The following is an 18,673-nucleotide window of genomic DNA, read 5'->3' as shown; positions in this document are numbered from 1 at the left end:
CTTTGATATCACCTCGCGAGCTGTTGACAATGTTAGTTTTTTACAAATACAAGAAAAAAATATTTTTTAAATAAAAAAAAATATTCAATTGACTTAAGATTCATTCGCTAAATATTTATTCATTATTGGAAGGTACAATGTAATACGTTTATACAACAATGTACTAGCTACATAAAAGTTAATCATTCGGAAAAAACAAGATAAAATTTATTGAAATTCTTTATTTTAATGAAAAATGTTCTACATTTTTTTTATAAAAAATATTATTATAGCTATAGGCACATAATAACAAAGCGACAAATATAAGCTATAACAGCAGTAGAGTTGTTGCAGCTTATTTCATGCAGTTCAACAGTAATTATTTTTACCACATTCTAAAACTTATTATTCGCAAATTTGTGTTGAGCTGTCCTTTTTCTCTGCAAAGCTAACAACACGTGGTCCCGATCTAGATAGTACTTAGGCGGGTCATGACAATGATCCTCATTGGTCAATGTAATTGTGTTACTTCGGTCAGTGAAGATATGTGCACGACAATTCTTAAATGTCGAACAAACCCAACGACTCTTCCTGCTTTTATTGTATTGCTTACGATACGTATATTTGCGGAATAACAAAATATCTTTCCCTTTCCTCGACGATATTACTATGGCTGAATCTGTAACAAAAGGTAAGATGTGTTTAAAAAATCTAATGTACCAAACTCTATAAATTTATGACTACTATAGGTCATCCTCAAACACAAATATGACCTAATAGTCATTTTTGAATATGTTAACACTTAAGTAATTAAGTAATACTGTAAAAATAGAAGGTCACATTTCAGCAACATCAACAGCTTAATCCGTTTAAACTATACTGTACTAAAATATTTTAAACTGACTGTAAAATGACTTACCATCATCGTCCAGATCGATTTGATCCCAGTCAATAGATTCTGCATGGTCATGATTTAAATTAGATAGAATTATATCGTTTTCTTCATCTAAATATAAAAAGGCATTACATTTATCAGAGACTGCGCAAGTCCATTGTGAACCTACATCACTGCTCTCTCCTCTATGATACTGGTAACCTTTGTGATGTAATATTGTTTTGCCATTTCTTGATTCAAGGACCAACGCCATAGAATCTTTTTCAACCGCATATTTAACATCATCTTCATGTCCTTCTAATACTTCAATATATTCATTTTTTAAACTTAACTTATCATCAAAACTTTCTTTACCTTAAACAATGAAAAATAACTTTATATACCGATTCTAGGAAAAAAAAATCGGATTAACTTTAAATAAAATGATTTTTTTGGTCACATTTTATTAACAAACACAAATTTCTTATACAATAAATACTTAAGTACTAAAGTTAGGAGCTATACAATCAATGAGATCTATGTCTTATAATATTTCTAAATAAATTGAGTAAAACACTACACGACACAAATTACAACAATCCAAAGATAAAACATACATTTATGACCCTTCTGCATAGTGCAAATAGAATAATTTACTGCGATAAGGTGGGGGATGGTTGTGATTATGGAACATTGCTTTGATCATAAGATTTTTGTCTGTACGTAAGTAAACTTTACATGGTTGTCGAGCACCACGGAAGGTGCATCTCCAACTAGTTCTCCCAGAAGGACCTCGCATCATTGAAGTCGGATGACTGAAACTGTAACCTTGATACTTTAGTATGGTAGTTCCATTGCTCTTTTCTATTATTTCACCTGCAATCATAGTTCAATATTTAAAATATAAGTGCCTGTTTCCACTGAGAGATTAACCGCGCGACTCTGGCTGAGCGCTAATGACATTTTTAGGCCACGCGCGTCCAAAGTCCCACCGTTGGGAGAACAAATGAAAATTGAATCTAATACACATAACAGGCATACACAGAAACATTAACATTATAGCTTTGACATAGTAAAAAATAGAAAATTAATATTATATGAAAGAAAAAACACACAACATTGATACGGTAGGTAAAGAAGCGTTTACAGTCAATCGGGCTTATTAATTTTCTATTTCCCTAATTAATATAGTTACCCAAATATCTATATTGACTCGATTAAAAAATAGCATATTTTAGAGCATATCGTTATTTTTACAATATAGAGCATAAAATGTTTTTTGAAGACATACACGCTTTGCAGTAGTTGGATTCTTTCGCGGTATATATCAAGATTTTACACATATCTTCGTCAACACCACCCCCCCTCCACATCGCTTTACGTGTGCATCAATATTTTGTTACTTGATTATGATATTTAAATGACCGAAAAGTACAAAAGAATGCTTTATTTTGTTTCTATATAGCATTTTTGCCATTAGTAGAAACTGTCATTCTTTGATTTTTTCTTTACTTTTACTATTTATGTAGCTGTTTCAGCCTTTTGAAATTATCACTCTGGGTTGAAGTAATCATGCAAATAAAAAAATCTAGTTTTTTTAAATCGTATATTTACATTCTTATATATAAGCCATTTTCTATCATTACATATCTCTGTGGTGCGTGAGTATGATGGTTATGATGGCTTAGAACCTGTAACTGGTCGTTAACTTCTATCCAGACGTTACAGCCGTATGAACCTCTCCGTGTACATCTCCACCTGACCAAACCGTCCGGTCTCAACACAGCACCGGTGAACGGGTAACCGCGATACTGTAGCATTTGCTTTCCATTCGTGAGTACCATAGATTTGGCTAAAAAAATATAATATCTTGTTATTTTTTGTGTTTAAAAATTTAAACAACGGTACATATGATTTTTTTTGCAAACCTTAGTATGCATTTTTGTGTATTGACCAACTTTGCAAACTACTAACTTTTAACTTTGTTAACTAAACATATCAAATCAATATTGAATTAAAATATATAATCAATGAAATTTATATGGATGACGACAAATATTTAAAAAATGATTTACATGCCATAAGATTTATAAAATTTGATTTTCTATATCTTAGAATAACATTTTGAACGATAAAAAAAGCAATGTAAAACATTATGATTACATTTATTAAAACATCAATAGAGTATAAAAGATTATTTACAATAACAGAAAAAAGTACTTATTTCCACTTGGCGGTTAACCGCGTACAATTAATATTATAAGTCGAAAACGCTGCATTGGAAAAAGAACACGCGGTACCATGCAAATGGTAACGCGCGACTAATCACTAAGTGGAAATAGATACTTAAACAAAAAAAAAACAATAGAAATACCGAACAATTTACCCTGGACAATTTCGTTTCTAATTTTTGTTACAGTATCAATTTGAAAACAAAACAAAATTTTTTATATTATACACGTAACGTAAAACTTGTCAAAGTTTAAATTTTCTTTGGTCCAATTTTAAAAATAAAGTATACTTTAAGAAGTAATATGTACATTAATATAATGAAGATTACATAACATTTATATTCTTATACGATAAATGCATTTTTTGTTAAATATATCGAAATTTCTGTACAATTTCTGGTTATTTAATATTAGTATTTACCCACCAATCTTTGCCCTTATCAAAAACAAAATGATATACTAAATATATTAACAGTAAAAAAAATCTATCAAAAACCCGATGAATGTCAAATTCATTTAATCTTTTTTTATTCATATCTTTGTTATTTTATTCTAATCGAGATTACCTTGGCACATCGTCAATTTTGCCATAACCTGAGAAGAAAATCTCGAAATACATCTTACAATCACATATTATAATATAATACATAGTCGGTTAGTAAAGATTCCTCACGCTATATCTACGCTAAGGCGACCTTTAGTAACCAATAAACGATTGAGTTGACATTTAACGTAATTCGAACTTGTTCGCCTAAGTCAGTGTACTGGCGCAACACTAACCTTACTAAAATGTCGACGTTTATGTCCCCTCACTAATCATTCTGACACTTGACTTGGTAATGAAAGTGCGCCATCCGCGCCAAAAGATTCTAATTAATAATGTCTAAAAGTATAGTGAAACGCGTTACTCCATAATTTCAACATAAAGACCATCATCAGTTTTCTCGTAAATTGGAGGAGAATGAGCATGTTCATTAGCGATGCAGACCAATTCGTAATCATCGTTGACGTGTAAACATACATTGCAGTTCCATCTGAGCCGTCCTGAGCAGTACCATCGTTCACCACCACTCATAGGTGATGGATTGGTGAAGGAATACCCGTTCAACATGAGCAATGTAGCGCCATCTATCGCGGTTACCACTGTCACTGCAATTAAACCATATAGGTAGTGATGGTCCAACGGCAAATGTTTGACTCTCTAAAGTACTACAGATATATATATGCGAGTCACACACAAAAGGTGCATAAAAATGAACGGCAAAGTCACAGTATCATTACGAATTAAAATATTTATTACTTAACTATTGTACAAAGTTTGTTTTAACTATTTTTAAACATGGGCCAAACATTATAACTTCGTCTTGTACCAGTCCACAGGTAGAGTGAATTTTGATGTTTAGTACCATTAAAATGAATTTAAAAACGTAAAATTTTTGTGAGACATTTTTAGAATGTGTGATGAAGGAGCTTAACGATTTAAATCCTTTCAAATATTTATAGATTTGCTCTTTAAGAAGATACATTGCTATAACACTTTTTACCCCTATTGTGTACGACCCATGCATATATAAGATTCTTTTTTATATTTAGTAATTAATTAATAATATCATAAATAATCCTCACTGAGTCTCGACTCTAGAAAATGTTTATCATTTGGGTAAGTCTGTGTCCATTTATAATCTAGATATAAAAACTAAAATAATTGATAGCATGATATATTATTTTAAGGTTAGTTTGAGACTTACTTTTACAAAAAATATTCTTTTAAACGACACGATACTTGGGATGAAGGATTTTTTCATTCTTTGACGACATGAAAGGGAAACAAAAAAACATAATCAATTACGTATGTCTACTTTATTTCTAAAACTGGTTATTCTAAAAAATGTGAGCCTTAATATTTTTTCAACTATTTAACTATATTATACTTTTATATTCTGTATACTAATAGTTTAATCTATTTTCAAAAAAATACTGACGCTTGAAATTACGAATTACATCGCCATTACACTGATATAAACGAAATTAATATTTAAAATCTATCTTATATTATATTAAAATAAACTATTTTAATATTTATTAAAAAAAAATTAAAAAATCTGAATTCTATTATTCTATATGCGATACGACTTATTGTTTAAATCTGATATGTCTCATCATAATTATATGTCGTTAAAATAATAATTATTTTTTATTGTGACAATAGATAATATCAAACTTACATTACTTAATATGTAAATAAAACTATCTAAAAAATTAAAATAATTAGCACTAAAAAATTTACTATTTATGTTTCCGAAAAAAAAAAAATTTTTTTTTTTCAAAACATTAAAATAATATTTATTTCAATGTGTGTATGAGTATTTAAAGTATGTATTCCAAAATATTCCATTTAGTCTAAAAAAAAATTGCTTAACTCATTCTAAAAACAAGATAAAATTGAAATTTTCTAAATTATCGACTACGCACTATCATTATTTAACGTCAGTTAAATATAATTGTAATAATTACATACATTTTCATTCAAAATCTATAAGAACTAGACACAAATATTTACATAACTCTAAGAAAAGGAAAAAAACGTCTTATATCTTATTACATTTGACTGTAGAATTTCTTTGTATTAAATTAGTAAAAAAAAAAAAATGCATTTATAAATTTTTCCATTAAAAAAATTATGAAAAAAATTGTCAGATTTTTTATTAAAAAAAACAAAATGTTCTGTTATCGTAACTACTTATATCTAACTTTAATTAAACTTAAATATAGTGTACACGAGTAATCATATATATTTATTGTGTAGTGAAGTAGACATGTTTGGGCTTAGTATCAGCGACCGGCTTCTCGTGCGTATGTCCTCCTTTCCGGACAACAATATTTAAATTGTCATCTGTCGTCAAAGATGCTTTACAATCATCTGATTTACTCGCAACACACTTCCATACTGTTCCCTTCTTTGATTTAGTACGCCTCGTGAATAAATATTTTCTATACAACAGAGTGTATTTACCCTTTTTATTTCCTTTTATTAACACTGGACCTAAAATCATTTATAATTAAGTAACAAGCTATGTTAAGTTTATTAAAATTATGAAAAAAAAATTTAATAAACATAAAAAATATTTTTTAAAAACAATAAAATTATATACATTTATAGCATATGAATACTTTTGATTGATTACATTTACCACATAATGGTTTTTTACACGAGTCACAAATTTTACTACTTTTATTTTTGCAATGCGTTCTATAGCAACTACGCCTCTTTTTTGTATCACCTGCCAATCTTCCTGAGGCGACAGAATCTTGCAAAGACATCTCAGAGGTAGGTTCCTCTGAAATATTATATATTTAATATATAGCTGTTAGATATTAGATTTATTTTTAAAAGTTAAATTAAGAAAACTATTTTTTGTAATATATTTTATTAACTAAACATAATATATACATAAAAGTCGTAGTCACTTTGTATAATATGGCATAGAAGAAAACAACTATTTAATGTAATTTACTTTACCTTTGCCTTACTAAAAAGTATAACTTAAAAAATTATAAGGACAAAATAGTTAAGTAATGTCAAAAGATATACATATTCTTTGGTACAAGTGAAGCTTTGAAGCGTCATTAGCCTAATGGTCAAAGGTACAGATTACTGATCACGAGGTCGGGGGTTCGAATCCCGCTATTCGACTATTGTCGTAAACCATTGCCTAGCTCAAGCATAGAGCTTAGTTGAAATGGTACAAGAAATATTAGCTAAAGAACCAAAATCTGCTATTTAACAAAACAAAAAAAATCCTTAACATTTTGTTTTAATTAATTGCTAGCTTAAACTTGTTTCATGAGATCCTAATAACAATCATATATTATAGTTTAGAAACTTGAAAGCCTAATTTTAGGCATAAAAAATTTGCCTTTCACATTTTTTCACAGGTTCCTTGTTAGTAATTCTTACGTAATTTCCTTTACCATTCATATAGAAAACTGGTACGGGATGATTATGTTCTTCATCAATGATAATTAACTCACCACTGTTAGTGAGTACCACTTGAGCCCTACAATGTTTCGATCTCCTCGACGAACATGTCCAACTTGTCTTAGACTTGCTAACACAGTTCTTAGCATAAGTATATTGTCTGTACACCAAAAGCTTTTGCCCTCTTTTCGAATGAATAAAATGTATTTCTGTAAGTATAAATACAAAAAAAGATAATCTTATTTTTGACATATAGTAAATATAATTAAAAAACAAATCATAAATGTATTAAAATAAATTACAAAACGGTACATTTTTTGGCAAAATTACTTAATTTTATCAATAAAAAATATAAGCATTTAAATCTTTACATATAAGACACAATTTCATCAAAATAGTGACAAACTATTGTCATTTTTTTCTTTTGTGAATTCCGCTTAAGCTCTCGATAAAACCATCAAAAATGCTGTACAATTATGCAAAAACATTAAACATTTTTTTTTGCTTTTATATAATATACTCAATATCAGCAGGTAAGGTTACATCTGGAGGTGGATGATTATGATTTATATTTACATTCGTTACAAAAGGTTTCTCCGATTCATTTAATGTAAGATTTGCTTTACATCCCTTCTTATGATGACTGGAACAAGTCCAGTATGCACCACATTTTTTCTGGTTACGCCATGAATATGTATATCCTTGATACAGAAGCAATCCATGCAAAGATTTCCTAACCCTGGAAGGAATGATGAGGGCTTCTGAAAATATTGATTAATAATTAATACAATTATTTTATTGAATTGATTGAAACAAAAAATTGTTCAAAAAAAGTCTTCTCACTGACTTAATGTCTATAAAATGGAACATATACACACTTAAAATAAGTGTATGTTGCATTTTATACATGAATTGTTGTACCAAAATAGTTTAAATGCAATTCTTACCTGTAAAAATGACAAACTATGATGTCAAAATACCATTGAATGTGTACATTTAAATCTTTTGCCTCTAAGTTACCATATGGTTTTGTTCACAATGTTTTAACATAAAGATAAAGCACCAAGGTTTTTAGGTTCAAAAATACAATATGAACAAAAGTATTAGTTTTTTTTTTTAAAAATTCATATCATATTGTAAGAAAAAAAATTGACGTTTCAAGTTTCTATTCACAAAAAAAAATTAAGTAAAAACTGACACTAACTTTTCTTAACAAAAATTGCTGAACTGCAATATAATTATGTTGCATTCATTCAAGAAATTACATATAATTAAATATGTTGTTTATAAATAACAGCTACTTACCAATTGCCGCAAGTGAAAACTTACCTGTAAGAAACATCCAAAAAAAACATTAAGCATAGGGGTAATAAAATGTCTTGGCAGCTCATGTTATATCAGTGGCTGCATAGAACACCATATTTGGTGTGTTGGGGTATATAAGGAAGTGCGATGGGCCTATTATGCAGCTTCCAGCTAACCTTATTTTATTTGTATAGTAGTAAAAAAACTCTTTGCGATCTACAGTAGTGGTCAGTCTATATAATTCCTCTTGTTGTATCATTAGGTTTATTTGAAAACATGAAAGTATTTTTAACATGAATGTCAGCAAGTAACTACAGGCAGTAAGTAATAATACATAAGCATACCTTGATGATTCCAAACAATGCATTCCCAATGTTTTCTCGCATAATTTATCTCACTAAAATTATAACAACAACTAACTTTTAGCACAAATTAAGTTACAAACTCTATCTACCACTTTAAACTGCGTATATTTTCCTAATGTTGTGAACAACGTACGAATAAATAAACACTGATACACTACGAAACACAAGGTTTGTGTTAACATTTTGTAAAGTGTTTTAACACTAAATAACTTTAAAATATAAAACTTTTCATTTGTTTTAATATTCACGAGGACAGAAAAACAATAATAATCCCAGAAAATAAACAAAACTTAGAAGTTAGGTTATACTTCTGTAATTGAAGTTTCAAACGTCAATCTTGTAGTTCAGGTTCAAGCTTCAACTTTTTTAACACAAAGAGAACGACAATTCACGTTTGGAAGAAAATTTTCAATACTAATAATGTAGGAAAAATCTTCCTAATAAATTACTTAATTTTGGTTTTTGTCGTTATACTGTATTCATTAGTATGACATCAATTTAGATATATTTTACGTTAACGGTTAGCATGTGGTCCGATAAAAATCGACCGAACACGGTGTTATATAAGTTTAGAGCTGCTCTATTCTTGCGAAATAACATGTTTTGCGCTGTTTTTCTTTGTTCAGTACAATTCGATTAAAATATAAACCAATATAAACCTTAAAAATTTGTTTAAATCGAAAACATCACAGAAACCGATATTCTATGAACCTCCCTAGTTGTTGTACAATTGTCAAAAACATAATTTCCGTATTTTGTTTATTTTTTTTAAATTGGTTGTATTTAATTTAACAATGTGTGGTTTTACCAAAACGCGTAAAAATAACTTTCACGAGTATTGTGTTTTGTGCAATGATTTTTAACTTAACTTTAAAAGGTTATGCTTCTTAAAAAATAACCTATGTGTTTTGTGCGACTATTTAGGTATAAGAGTGTTGTTGTTGGTTTATAGTGTTATTGTGCGAGTGATATAAGTGATATAGTTATCGTGTCTTGAATTCAAAGTATTTTAATGTCCTTGGTACTTTTATGAAGTTGCTGATCGACGCGGGAAGGTAAGTGCTAGTTGTAATCATTGTTATTTTTCCCTAAGTACACATCGAAAATTACTGCTTTGTATAATATATATTTAATATTGGTACTGTTTACATCCATATATTACTTTATAAGTTATGGTTTTAATGCGTTTAATTACTCATAGTATATTATGTTGATGTTGCTATTTATTCCTTTAAGTTGTTTATTGAACTTATGTATTCAAATATGATCTAAAAGAACCTTATGTGTAACAACAATAGTTTTCTAAATAATGAATACGTTTCTGCTATAATTTATATGTGTATTTATTGTGAAGTTTCTTATGTTTACCTGCACCATTATTATTATGCTTAAAATTTCCTAGGTATAAAATTCATCGGCAGCGTATGTTTTTTCAACACATCTGAAGATGCTATGATTTTTTATATAAGTGGAAATGCAAATTCAGTTTTACTGATATCAATTCATATGTAGGATTTGTGTATGGCTCATTTAAATGGATATTTTTAATAAATCTTTTAATTTATATTTGTCTTTTATTTTAATTTCTAATAATTTCTAGATTATGTTACTACCCTTCTTTTGCAGCAATATTCATATTTGGTAACTTTGAGCATCATATTATTTTTTAACGGCTAAAAGTTGCTCAACTGTCAACTCAATGGATATATAAAGATAGTAAAAATGTACAGAATAACTTACATTTTAGTGGAATCAATTTCCAACTACCTACAGATCAATTGAAATGGTCCAAATGAAATAAATTTATATGCAATAGTGTTTTTAAAGGTTGGTGGCAATGATAAATAGTAGTAGTTAATGGTAGATCCAGCCTTATTTGATAGTTTACATAGCTTATAATATAAAAAAATAATTGTGAGTGTTCATTGCCTTAAACGCATGTACAAAAACATAGTTATCTTACTCATTCTCCTTGAAAAGTTAAGCTATAACACAAATCTGATAACATGCTTTGTAGAGGTGTTTATGTGAGGACTAAAAAATAAAAATGGTGTTTTTTTTTGTTTTGGATTATGCTTGTATCGTTTGTGTCTTGAAAATTGAAATTAATATTTATTGTGGATATTGTTATTACAGATTTTTATGACTACAAAATGATACAAAGTGGCAGGAATAAAAAGAATCCACTTTTAATGCACAATGGTCATACATATTATCAACATATGGGCTCAAGGATGTTTTATTGTTCCAAACGAAAGACTGGTTGTTTGGCGAGAATTAAACTCGGCAAAGATGGTGGAATTACAATGGCTTTTTGTAATCACACACATTTGGCACCAAAATGTGTTGAATTATATCCAGGGCATTATGTTAAAATATAATTAAAATTAAGGATTATTTAGTCTCTAGTCAAAAAATGTCAACTTTGTTACCTATTGGTAATTTTTTTTTCTGAAAATTAATCAAACTAAGTATGTTTTTGTTATTGTTTGTTAATAATAAAGGGAAAATACATTTATATAATTTTATGTAATTAAATGAAACCATGTATATTTGCTGAATTAATATTTAAAATAAATGTTCAGGATATTTTTTTTCTATGTTATAAGGCGATATGAGTGGCTATGTGAATTCGCTTAAATAGTGAAGCAACTACTGCCTATAGACATCCACAATTGCAGAAGCGTTGCCTACATTTAATCGACAAAGGGACGCACAAAATGAGGATATTTCCCCTTCTTATAAGTCCCTCCGCCGTCAAATCCACTTCTGCTCCACATCATTCATTTGAGACAGGGTGGGAATAAAAAGGGGCTAAAATTAAGACTGCGGCTTATCATCACACGGAACGCGCGCATCCACTTCACGGTTGTCTTATGTTTGGTCGTGGTAATTCACCAATCGTACCGGCCCATAGAACCAGGGATTTTTTTTAAACCCACAGCTTGCCTCGTGTCGGCTACTCGCTCACGATCTGATTGACTCTCGATGAATTCCATCGACTTGATCACACACGATCTGCGCCTAGTGGTCGACCGATCTATAAGGCCAGAGTAACGCGAGATTGGATGTTTTGGCCTGATTACTACGTCATCGCGAGAAGGAAACACAGGTCTAGTATTTAGACAATGAATATGTGTCGTAATAGCTACCACTAACACATATTTACTATTAATAAACTCATTTTTTTTTCAGAAACAATTCGCTACAAATTCATTCCATCAACAAAGGTGAAAAGGAAGCATTGGATATTGTGCGAGAAGTATACATACGCGCAACACATGTACGGCTTACTTTATTATTGCACGAGAAAGAACTCTGGATGTAAAGCACGTATTAAGTTGAACGAGTACGGAACTGTTACGGCTTATGATCCCTGTCATCTTCATGACCCACCTTTGTATTATGTTACATCCGAAGGTCACTATGTAAACTTGTAAAACAAATTCTACGTATGCCACCGTTCGATCATTTTGAGTGAATTGGGAAAGTTTGGATCTATAGATGGATGGATGGGAGTTTGTTAGAAAGTATCTCCAGAAAGGTGCTTGGATCTCGTTAAAATTTGGAAAATATGTAGAACATAGTCTGGAAGAACACAGTCTAGTAACTAAGCAATTTATTTCCGCGCGAACAAAAACCGGGACAGCTAGTATATAAGATAATCATACTTCTTACTTATATTTTTTATGTGTTTATTTTCAAGACCCTATGCAGCCAATATTGCAATGCTCATTATAAATGTTTCCTTTTTTTCATGTGCGATGTTCTGTTTAATTATGTTTTTCTAATTACTCAGTGATATGTTTTTTTAATGTGTTATAATGGTTAAAAGGATAAAATATTTTTTTATTTTATTTTTATTTTTTATGTTTCGATATTCTTTTAATATAGAAGTAAAATTTGAATATATTTTTATTACAACAATTTTAAAGTTATTTTATTATCCCTTTTGTCCCCTACGTTTTAACAAAAACTTCCTTGTGGAATTTCTCGTTGCTTATAATATTAAAAAATATATGGGTCGTTATTTTTTCAGGTAAGATTAAGTATCGACTTATAAAAACATCCAGTTGCAGAAACAAACGTATACTTATGTGCAACAATTATACATTCGCGCAACATAAAAATAATACTACGCATTTTTATTATTACTGTTCAAAGAATAGTTCTGGTTGCAAAGCGCGTTTGAAAATAGCTGCAAATGGTAGAATCGTATACTCAAATACGGAACACACTCATGAACCACCAAAATATATGCGTAATAAGTTAGGAGAATATATTAAATTGTAAAATGATTATTTATTTCTCCTTTGTGCAATAGCAAACTGGTTATCGGTAGGACATCTCGAATGTTTGCGACAAACTCTAACATATCATTATCGTCAATTATGTCAAAAATAGTACGAGATTTTTGATTTACTTTCAACCACATATCAGCCCAGAATTCAATACTTTTGTGTTGTTTTAATTGATGGCACTTGTCGTAAATAATTCTACAGGATGTTAGGAAACGTTTAATTTATTTGTTTTTTTTTGATAATTACGTAATTTATTTTAAATATTAAGTTAAAAAATGGGTGTTCTCAGACCTCTTAAATTATTTTGGTATGTACTACATACCTACATACCTTTGTATAGAATAGCTATTTTAATCGTAAACAGTTGGTTTTCCGGTAAAACCTAAGATGTATAATTCGGTTGTTTCCCGTTGAGCTGATTCATCGGTGTGCTGATTAATATTGGATCGATTTAATACATACGAGGCCTGAGACCCAATACACATATCCCATCCGGCCAAAGGGCCGAAGCACAATGAGAAATGTATCTAATTTGATGTTGTAAATGTATTTAATATTGCCGATTGCGTCCATAGAATCAAAATCCATTGGCCGATTAATCGGTCGTTAGGCCCAACGGAAAACAACTTGTAAATATTTCTCCTAACCTATCCTAGAAAAATTGGTACTAGGTGTGGAAAAAGTCTAAAAATTAGTCAGTCGGACCTACGTTAATGTTAATGTTAGGTTTTATCGATAAATATTAACCAAAGATTGAGCTTTAATAGTATCAGATAGGTCATCACAAAATATTAATGTTCGAAAAAAAATTGTCGCAATATAATTCAAGCGCCATATTTTTTAAATTACTTGCAAAATAAAGTATGAAATTGTATAAATAAAAAAAAAATCTTGTATTAGATTAATAAAAAAATTGTATTATGTATTTTTTTTTTCATTTTTTAATCGTTCTTTTAAGATCCATTATTTAAATATATTGAATTATTCAAACTTTCGTGAGACATTATACTAAACTGATATATAAACACGGCTAAACACTCACGTATATACGTCCGGTAGCTCAGTTAGCGACGGGCCGCGTCCGCGAAATAATACCAGTACCACTCATCCTGATGAAGGGCCCCCGATGGGCTCGAAACTAGTCGGTGCCGCCAACGGACGTATATACGTGAGTGTTGAGCCGTGTTTATATATCAGTTTAAATATATTGATTTCTTGTCATAGAATTAGTCTACATTATTGTTTTTGCTTGTTTTGCAGGAAAAAATATGTATCGCAAATTTTACGAAAAAAACTTAAAAAATACAATCACTTGTAAGATTTGTTTGACAAAAATGGCTCGAAGTAATATGGTTCGACATTTTAAATTAAAACATCAATTTGATTTTGTAAAAACTGAAACTATAAAGAGAAAAAAATCTTGCTGTATGTATATCTTTTAATATTTATAATTTTTTTTTGTAATACATCTTAATATTTCTAGCATTATTTTTTTATTAATTTTGTTATGCAGGGACGAGAAATAAACCTAGCCCTTGGACAAAATATAGCATTGAAGTGGGCAAAAACAAATTCAAATGTGTAATGTGCTCCTATATTCTTAATATGCCCAAAGCTCATGGAAACCTGAAGCGTCATATTAAATTTAAGCATCCAAGAATTTATGAAAAGGAAACAAAGGAAAACTTGAAAGCTCTTTTAAAACAATTAGGTGTAAATTCAGAGATGGAAGCATTGAAAATAGCTAAAGATAATGAAGAACTAATAGAACAAGCAGGAAATCTTGAAAAACATATTGATGAAGACATTGTTGCTGTTAATACAACAGCAATTGTAACAAGTGATTCCATCAAAGAAATGAATCCTATGAACAAAAGTGATTCTGAGAAAAAACATTTAATATCTGGCATAAATGAAAATCCAATCGTACAAGAAATTACTTATCGAGATAATAAAATAGAAAAGTTTGGCAATTTCGAGTATGTAAACGAAGATGATGAAAAGTTCGAAGAGAAAATCAAATGGTTAGCTGATAGAGCCGTACCTGGGAGAAGTAAGTGAAATATACGTTACAAGCTGTCGCCTGCTACTTCGCCTGCGCGGAATTAAAAACAAACTTAATAAGTAGCTTATGTGTTCTTCCAGACTATGTTCCACATCTATGCCAAATTTCAGCGAAGTCCGTGCAGCCGTTCTGGAGATACCTTCAAACAAACAACCGTCCATCCATCCATCTAAACATTCGCATTTATAATATTAGTAAGTTTACTAAATTAAACGAAAATATTTAGAAAATCACATTGGCACATGGCCGGATTCAAACCTGGCAGTGTAGAGTACGGTCTGGTCTAGTCAAGTGCTTAACAACTGTGCCATCAACGCTCTTGATTTTTATATACTTTTAAATTTCAGGGTATTTCAAAACTCGTATATGGAATTTCTTTAACGAAATCAAAAAGAATCACCTTTACGAATGCAAGATTTGTCGTAGGAAGCTTGCAGGATGGACTGGCAGCTCCTCGAATCTTAAGCGTCATTTAGCCTTAAAACATGCAAAAGCGTTTGAAATTATATCCAATAGTCCAAATTATACAAAAATATCTCAAGGTACTATTGACAAGCTAGAGAAATGCATTATTGCATCGAAAGGTGAGTGTACTTTTTTATTTTTTCAAAGAAAAAAAATCATCTTATTAATATAACAATTAAATAGAAAGATACGATTCAAAACTTGAACCCATTACATGCTATATTGTAGTTCTGGCACTACACAATAATTATTAACACCAATAAAGTCTTTTTAGAAATGGGTTTTTGTAGTAAAAGATGGCAAACAAACTTTTAACAAGCAAGCGGTCACTTAATTCAGCAAAACAGCGAAGTGTCACTTTCCTCTTCTAATTTGTTCCCTCTTCTGCCAAATCCTCTTCAACTTCCCGTCCTTCTCTTATAAGAAAAGGCAGGGAAGGGAAATAGGACTTACATTAGGCCGGCACGCAACTCATCTGACGAAATGCGGAATTGCGTTCATTTGACTCCTGTCTTGTGTAGTCGTGGTGTTACACCGGTAGAGCCGGCCCATTCGTGTAAAATATGTTATTGCGGGCTTTACTAATGTTGTTTGTACCTATTCCTTTTTTTACTCACAATTTTATATCCTAAAATCCAATTACAATATTAATAATAGTATCTTATTTTAGTCAAGACCTTGGATACATCATACTTTGTGAATCGGGGAGACAATAATTACAAATGTAAGGTTTGCGATGAAATGATATATTCGGATGTGCCAAACAGCATGATGTTGTTTAAACATATCAACGAAAAGCACACTGAAGAGATTGTCGGACATATTGAAAAAGCAGATAGCGATGACCCTGAAATCAGAGTTGTATTTCTCAAAAAGAAAGACTTAAGTGTATCTTAAGATGTTTTAAAATATAACTTAATAAGTCCCATGCGATTACATTTTTCCATAAAAATGTTAATTTGTAGTTTTAGTCGATGGCTCTGGAAAGGTTAAACGCCTAATACTCCATAATGAAGGGAGACGTTTTCAGTCCGCTATCGCCTTGCACAATCTTGGGCTCTGTTTGGTGTTTGGGCCACTTTCCTTTAGCTTTTAAGCTATATTATTACCAAATTTATTGTGTATATAAGTTGATGTATTCTTAACTTGTAGGTTAAAATAATTAAATATACAGAATTGTTAGTGTCGAGGTTTTATTCATATTTATAAATATTAATACAAGAATAATACGTAATATAAAAATATATACGTCAGTAGAAGGAATAATGTTTTGTGCTTTGCTTATCACTATTTTAAATATTCAAACCATCGCTACAAATACGCATATAAACGCTTTTCACCCTTTTGAAAGAAAAAAGATGAGATCCATATTGTAACACGCTTTGTATTTTTTTCTTAAAATAATTTAAACATTAAATGTGTGATGTAATTAATAGTAATCTGTACTACGGTTTACTTGTTAATGTACATAATATAATTATGCTACATAATATACTTTTAGGTCTTTAGAAATGGAATTTTAAGTTGTATATATTATATGATTTATAAACTGATATAAAAAAGGGCTAAACAGTCACGTGTATTCGTCCGGTGGCGGGACCGACTACTTTCGAGCCCATCGGGGCCCTTCATCAGGGTAAGTGGGACTGGTATTATTTCGCGAACGCGGCCCTTCGCTTACGTCGGACACGCCGCGTCCTGGGACTGGACTCGAAACTAGTCGGTACCGCCACCGGACGAATATACGTGAGTGTTTAGCCGTTTTTATATCAGTTTATTATAATGTCTCACGAAAGTTTGAATAATTTTTATGAATTATGATGGAGAATTAAATTTAACTTATTGTAATAATGTATTTATTGGATATTATATGAATTTAATGATTGTCATTGTAATTCATTTATTTTTTATTTTTTCATTGTTAAGGATATTAAAACCTTGACGTAGGATAAGTGTTTATTCAAATGATGTTCGCTTGAAATAAAATCTATAAACGTGAGTAATCATTGCCGAGACACGTGTACAATAACATTTACTATCCCTTTTACTCTCTTTGAAAAAACTGCGATAGAAATATGTTGTTACGACGTTGCAGTTTGTTAAAATTACAATAATGGTAATCCCTTTTTTTCTCCATTAGTAATAAATGTTCATATTTCAGGTACAAATACATACACTTTTATACCAACAAGAAAAGGCAGACGTTTGCTCATGATAGATGGATACACATTCTCCCAGAATGCAAAATCTTTAAACTACTACTGTTCGAAAAAGGACGCTGGTTGCAAAGCGAGAATAAAGCTGGACATACACGGTAGAGTCGTGCAAGCTCTGAACGTCCATCCTCATGAGCGACCGAAGTACATTATAAGTCCTACAGGACGTTACTTTAAAATGTAGTTTAAACGAATTTGATTGCTTGAATGTTATAACCTCAAAAATTAAAAAAGAGAAAAGAAAAACTCAGCCCCCTGTATAATATTTTTGTAATAAGATGTATTTGTCAATTCCATTGAAGTCAGAGGAATAGAAAGATCGATTAAAAAAGAATCCCATATTGCTGTTTTCACTTTCCAAAGAATTTTCATAATTTAAATACCAAAAATAAATTTCTTGGATTTGTTATCCTTCTGCAGCAAACTATTATAAAGTCCACTGTACGGTATTTATTAATTTCATTAACATTTTTCTTATTTTTCTCCAGTTTTTTCAAGGGATTATACATTCATCCCCACACATCGCGGTAACAAATTACTTATGGTAAACGGATACACGTATTCGCGGAATAATCGATCACAAAACATTTACTACTGCTCTAAAAGACGATTTAAATGTAAAAGCAGCGTCCGATTGGATGAAACACGATGTATTGCTGAATTAAGGGGACATCATTCACATTTACCTCCACAATATATAATAACAGAAAAGGGAGAATACAAGAAATTTTAATCGTAATGTTTTTGAACATTCAAACAATTTAAATTGGCACATTATAAATGGATAGGGTATAAACTGTGGTAGTTTGTGCCTAATTGATTATCACCATTTTGGCGCTGACAGTTGCGGTTGGTAGCAGTGTTGAGGATTAGAATTAATAATGAAAGATAGA

General features: G+C 30.4%; 2 protein-coding genes across 5 annotated transcripts in view; one reads left to right on the top strand and one right to left on the bottom strand.

Annotated features, from left to right (window-relative positions):
• The window catches only part of Mod(mdg4) (Mod(mdg4)-heS00531), a 239,198-nt gene that overhangs the window by 19,932 nt on the left and 200,593 nt on the right, over positions 1–18,673 (bottom strand). The window contains exons 5-7 of one of the 4 annotated variants that reach the window (XM_013306099.1): positions 1,592–1,729; positions 899–1,228; positions 360–658 (exon numbers count right to left, since the gene is read on the bottom strand). The exons of the other annotated variants lie outside the window; for them this stretch is intronic. Coding sequence (XP_013161553.1) covers positions 375–658; positions 899–1,228; positions 1,592–1,729 — 752 coding nt within the window. The 3' untranslated portion in view covers positions 360–374. Of the gene's footprint in view, positions 1–359; positions 659–898; positions 1,229–1,591; positions 1,730–18,673 lie in introns of those variants that run through there. 4 annotated transcript variants of the gene reach the window in all.
• Positions 9,436–16,952, top strand: LOC106113372 (uncharacterized). The gene is made up of 5 exons (XM_013306101.1): positions 9,436–9,788; positions 14,295–14,459; positions 14,548–15,087; positions 15,447–15,683; positions 16,235–16,952. Exons 2-5 carry the CDS (start codon positions 14,303–14,305, stop codon positions 16,459–16,461), a joined length of 1,161 nt encoding a protein of 386 aa, XP_013161555.1. The 5' UTR covers positions 9,436–9,788; positions 14,295–14,302; the 3' UTR covers positions 16,462–16,952.

Source organism: Papilio xuthus, unplaced genomic scaffold, assembly GCF_000836235.2.
Source record: "Papilio xuthus unplaced genomic scaffold, Pxut_1.1 DF828258.1, whole genome shotgun sequence".
Taxonomy (NCBI): domain Eukaryota; kingdom Metazoa; phylum Arthropoda; class Insecta; order Lepidoptera; family Papilionidae; genus Papilio; species Papilio xuthus.
Note: the sequence above shows the minus strand (reverse complement) of the source record. Positions and strands in the feature narration are given on the sequence as shown.